The sequence below is a fragment of the Orycteropus afer genome, unplaced genomic scaffold (assembly GCF_000298275.1).
Source record: "Orycteropus afer afer isolate SDZICR_OR568_19922 unplaced genomic scaffold, OryAfe1.0 scaffold00398, whole genome shotgun sequence".
NCBI lineage: Eukaryota > Metazoa > Chordata > Mammalia > Tubulidentata > Orycteropodidae > Orycteropus > Orycteropus afer.
In genome coordinates, this window is record NW_006921985.1 from 522,334 (window position 1) to 528,116 (window position 5,783).

A 5,783-nucleotide genomic window follows, 5' to 3' on the forward strand; every position below is an offset into this window, starting at 1 on the left:
GCCAACAAACATATGAAGAAATGCTCACGATCATTAGCCATTAGAGAGATGCAAATCAAAACAATAATGAGATACCATCTTGCACTAGCACTAGCAGCAAAGTTCAACAAGACAGAAAATAACAAATGCTGGCGCGGATGCGGAGAGATTGGGACTCTCATACACTGCTGGTGGGACTGTAAAATGGTACAACCACTGTGGAACGCAGTATGGTGATTCCTCAAAAAGTTGGAAATAAAAATACCATTTGACCTAGTCATTCCATTACTATGTATATATCCTAAAGAAGTGAGAGCCATGACAAGAACAGACATATGCACACCCATGTTCATCACAGCACTATGTACAATAGCAAAAAGTTGGAAACAATCTAGGTGACCCTCAACTGAGGAATGGGTAACCAAACTATGGTACATACACACAATGGAATACTATACAACCTTAAAGAATAATGTAGAATCTGCAAAACACTGCATAACGAGGATGAACTTGGAGTACATTATGCCGAGTGAAATAAGTCAATCACAGGAGGATAAATATTGTATTAGTCCGTTATTGTAAAAGTCAAGGAACAGTTTATATATGGAAGGAAATTTTCTTTGTTGGTTACCAGGGGTGGGAGGGTAGGGTAGGGAACAGTTAGATAGGAAGATCTAAGTATTGATTTGGGTGAAGAGAAGGGCAATTACCAAATGTGAGTGATCAACATGGTGGCAGTGAGGAAGAGGAAGACATGGGAGTGATACATGGGAGGTGCAGACAGTAAAGATGAACCCTTTTGCACATACAGTACTGTGTTGTCAGTGAAGGCTAACGTGGGTATACGGGTGGATAGATGGGTGGATCGGCTGAATTATTAGGTATGTCTATGAAGCAGGGAGTGTACCCAAGACCATATACAGGGTTGGCAGACAATGGTTCTACAAGTGTATTTGTATGTTCTGTAAGAATCCCCAGAGCTGACAAGGGACAAGGTTGTAGTCACTTCTTGGTCACAGCCAGCTACCCAGAAGGAGTGAGCAGCTGAACCTGTGGGCTTGGGACCACAGTCACAGGGGACATCAAGTTCAATTGACATAACATACTACACAAAACACTGTTCTACATCCTACTTTGGCGAGTAGTGACTGCGATCTGAAAAGCTTGCAAGCAGCCATTTAGATGCAATGATGGGTCTCTCCTCGTCCAGAACAAAGAGGAATGAGGAAAACCAAAGATTCATGGAAACAGTTAGTCCTTGTGACTGGTATACCATGCGATCCTCACCCTATACGACTATGAGACCAGAGGAACTACCACTGTCAACCACTCGGAGGGGGATCTATGTAGGAGATCCTGGACAGAGAAGGAGAACAATGTGGAACAAAACTCAAAATCATTTGGAAACAAACAAACAAAAAAGGTTGGGGGGACCAGGTTTGCTGGTCTGATAGAGCCTGCTGGAACTACTGAGACTAGGGTCCCTAGCTGCCCTTCAGGCTGGAATTGAACTCACACCTGTGGCTTCCAGCCAAACAAAAGACAGGCATATGAGTTGAACATTTACCTGAGGCAGATACACGCCTTAGAGAGAACAATCATGGGAGAAAGAAGGGCTGTGTATGCACAGAGAGACAGCTCAGGGGGCAGGAGTGTATGGAGGGATGGCCACTGGGAAGAGGTAACTATTGGGAGGAAGTGGGAGAGGGGCTGTTGCATTGGGGTAAATTGTAGTCAATGTCATGAGACAATGTGTGTGAACTGCTGTATGGAAAGTGCATTTGCTCTGTGAACTTTCACCCAAATCACAATAATAATAATTAAAGATGGATTGACACAGTGGCTGCAACAATGGGCTCAAACAGCAATGATGGTGAGGATGATGCACGCCAGCAAGGGTCTCACTGCACTGTACACAGGGTTGCCGTGAGGCAGAACCAGGCCAGCAAGGGTTTCACTGCACCGTACACAGGGTCGCTGTGAGGCGGAACCAGGGCACCAAGGGTCTCACTGCACTGTACACAGGGCCGCCGGGCCAGCAAGGATCTCACTGCACTGTACACAGGGCTGCCGGGCCAGCAAGGATCTCACTGCACTGTACACAGACAGGGCCGCCGTGAGGCAGAACCAGGCCAGCAAGGGCCTCACTGCACTGTACACAGGGCCGCCGTGAGGCACAACCAGGTCAACAGCACCTAAGAACATGTCTTCTCTCTCCCCACCTGGAACAGTGAATTGGAAAGGGAAAATATTTACTTCTGTAAAGCGCTAGCTCCCTCAGTAACTCGGAAGTTACAGAACTGCAGAATTCTGTAATTATGGGAACAGGAGGTGAGAATGTAAGTGAAGGTACTTTTGTTCTTTAATGTTTGCTTTATTAATGTATTTCAGGGTGCCCTCAATTCTTTACTTCTTCATGACATGCAAAAATACCTATGATCTTCAATAATGTAAAAAAAAATCAAGTAAGTGACTGAGAAAATCAAGAAGTCTGAAGTCTCTTCCTAAATTCCAAGTCGGCTTTCCCACCAGCAAACATCAAATGGAGGGATGGGGTGGGCAGAGGGCAGGACAGGGAACGCCTCAGGGCCCAGGAGAGGACCCTTGGTTCTCACCAATGTAAGGCCATCTTGGAAGCAATATAGTTACAAATCTGAGATGCGTGTTTGTCTTTTTTAACCAAAGAAAGAGAGAAAGAACTATGATTTCAGAAAGAAGTCTCTCGGGGAATCATGAGTGAAAGTAAGATTCACTGGGTACCAAGGGGACGAGATGCTGCCACGCTGGCCCTGAGCTGGAGTAGAACCGTGCTCCACAGGGTTTGTAACAGGTGATGCGTCAGGAGACCACCAGGTCCTTCTTTCCAAGGTGCCTTTGGGTGGACTTGAGCCACCCACCTTACAGTTAACAGTAAAGGACCTTCACCATCCGCACCACCCGGCCTCCCTGGTGAGCTCAGAGATGAGATGTCTGCAGGGCAGACAGCCAGCACTCGCTGCCATGGCCACGGGCAATGCTACTCAACATGATCGAGCCATCCCTTGCCTTCCTCTGGCCGGCTGACCACACCGGATGGAGGGACCACTAAATGCTCCTGAGCCCCAACCACCACCTCTCGTCTCTGGGGCAGAGGCCACCAGGCCGGCGGCCCGCCCGCCACCTCACCTGGCTGTAGTCCTGCACGTCCTCCTTCAGCAGCTCCAGTTCCTCCTTCTCCTTGGTCAGCGACTTCTTCTGCTCCTTCAACTTTGAGCAGGCATCGCTGAGGATGTCAATCTCTTCCTTGGTGATCTCCTCTCCCTGAGAAGCAGACACACACGGACCGAAATGAAGGGCGACATGGCGCTTTCTCCCCTAACGGGCCTCTGGCGTCTCTGTTCCTGGCCACAGGTGAGCACCTAGTAGCAGTGCGTCACTTTAAGGAGATGCTCACTGCTGACACTCAACGGGCCAGCAAAGCTAGAGGCACAGGGGAGTCCAACGCAGGGGTACATGCACCAAGTCCGCAGGTTCTTCCCGGTGACCTCATGCACTGAACTGTGCGTACTGAAAGGGTGTCATCTGATGAATGCTGGCAAATGTGTGCACCCATGAAACCAGCACCCTGTACAATCAAGACAGGGAGCCACCAATAACTGTGTCCTTGTACCCCCGTGTGCTCCCTCCCTCCCACCTCCACCCTGCCCCTAACAGCCACTGAGCTGCCTCTGCCACTACAGGAGTTTGCATTTTCTAGAGTTTCCTATAAACGAAAACGGACAGCATCAGTTCCTGACGTCTCCCACCCACTCAGCGTGAGGACTCTGAGACTCACCCATGCTGTAGGATGCTGTCTGTTGCCGAGTGGTGCGACAAGATGTGAATGTGTCACACTTTGCTTATCCATCCACCTACTGACAGATATTACCTCATCTCCAGGTTTCAGCTATTACAAACAAAAGTGCCACGAACATTCATATGTAAGTCTTTGTGTAGACAGATGTCTTCCTTTCTCTTGTGGAAATACTAGCAGTAGGTCATGTGGTAGGCCAAAGTTTAACTTTTGAGGATATGGCCACAGTGTTGTCCAAAATGGCCTGCATCCACACCAACACCTAGACGTGTCTCTGCAATTTTAGCCATCCTAACAGGTGGGCACTGGCACCTCACAGGGCTTGTCATTTGCATTTCCCCAATGACCAGTGATGTTACCATCATCCACGTGCTTAACTTGCTCTCTGTAGGTCTGTGGTGAGAGGGCTGTCCAAATATTGTGCTCATTTCTGAACCTCGAATAATGTAGCTTCCTGTTTACTGAGTTGTAAGAGATGTCTGAAAATTCTAGGGACAGATTGTCGGTCAGATAGGGTTACGCAAACTTTTTCTCCTTGCCAATCACTTGCCTTTTAGTTTTCACTAGACATTTTCTGAAGCAAAAGTTCTGAATTTCTATAAAGTCCAATATATTGATTTTTTTTTTTTTTACACAGTGTCCTATTCAAGAAATCTGTGACAAATTCAGTCACTCAACTTTCCTTTGAAGTTCTCTTTCAGGCATTTTGATGGAGTTACTTTCTTGTATTTACGTAGATGTCTCATGTTCTGGTTACCTAGTGCTGCTCTGACAAGAATATACCACAGATGGGATGGTTTGAACAAACAGTTTATTCTTTTACAGTCTGGAGGCTTTAAGTCCGAGTTCAAAGTGCCAGGCTCTAGAGGCTGGGTGAAAGCCCCTCAACCTTGGGCTTTAGCTCTACCTCCTGCTCCCGGCCCACTGGAGTTAGAGGCTTTTCTTCTCTCCACTGCTAGCTGCTGAGGCTGCCAAGTCCAAGGTCGACAAGTAATAAGGCACAGTCTTGATATTACCAAATCACATGGCAGGCTGCTGAACAACAACTCGGCTACATGCAGGGTGTGCCATAAGCTAGACATCATTCCCAAAGCTGTTTCTTATATAATGGAAGCAGACCACATCCCCAAAGCAGCTACCTAGCTGCTCCAGTAGATTCCACCATGGAGTTAATTACCACTCTCACCATGGGGAATAACTACATTCAGCTGTCCAGCCACTCAACCAGGCCCAGCCAAGTTGACACACAAACTTAACCACTGCATCCCATCCGGAGTAAAGGTATGCTGTGCAGTTAGGCAAGAGTCCAGCTCCATTTTCTGCACATGGCTGTCCACCAGTGCCAGCACGTCTGTTACAATGCTCACCCCTTCCCTGCTGCACCGGCCTGGCACTCTCAGTCAACTGCCCCTGCGTACATGGATTTCCTTCTGGATCTCTGCTGTGTCTGCTGATCCAACCTCTACACCAACACCACCGGTCTTGACGGCTGTAGTTTCAAGTCCTGGATCAGGTAGTGTCCCTCCCGCTCTGGTATTTTCTCTGGCAGTTCCAGGCAGTGTGGGCTCTTTCCAAACGAATTTTACAATCAACCAACACTCTGCTGGGGTTTTGGGGGGATGGTCTTGAATCCAGAGATCAATCTGAGGCAGAAATTACATCTTAACCACTGAGTTCCCATTCCCGAGTACAGTAAACCCTGACGTGTTCACGCCTCCTTCTGTCTCAGCAGTGGGGCAGCACACTCTTGCACGCTTGTGCACTACAAGCCTTGCACATCTTTCTGAAAGTCCGCCCCTAAGGACCTCTTTCTATTGTGCTGCTGTAAATGTTACCTGTATGTTTTATTTCAATTTGTGCATTACTAGGACACAGAAATACAGAAGAACTGCACAGTGTCATGTCGTTCGTGAATAAAGGGCTGTATGGCCTCCTTTCCAGTCTCTCTGCTTGGTTTCTGTCCTCTTACGTG

General features: G+C 47.8%; 1 protein-coding gene across 1 annotated transcript in view; it reads right to left on the reverse strand.

Moving 5' to 3' along the window:
- The window catches only part of LETM1 (leucine zipper and EF-hand containing transmembrane protein 1), a 74,117-nt gene that overhangs the window by 6,800 nt on the left and 61,534 nt on the right, over positions 1 to 5,783 (reverse strand). Inside the window, exon 9 of the mRNA XM_042782635.1 lies at positions 3,145 to 3,279. Coding sequence (XP_042638569.1) covers positions 3,145 to 3,279 — 135 coding nt within the window. The remainder of the gene's footprint in view (positions 1 to 3,144; positions 3,280 to 5,783) is intronic.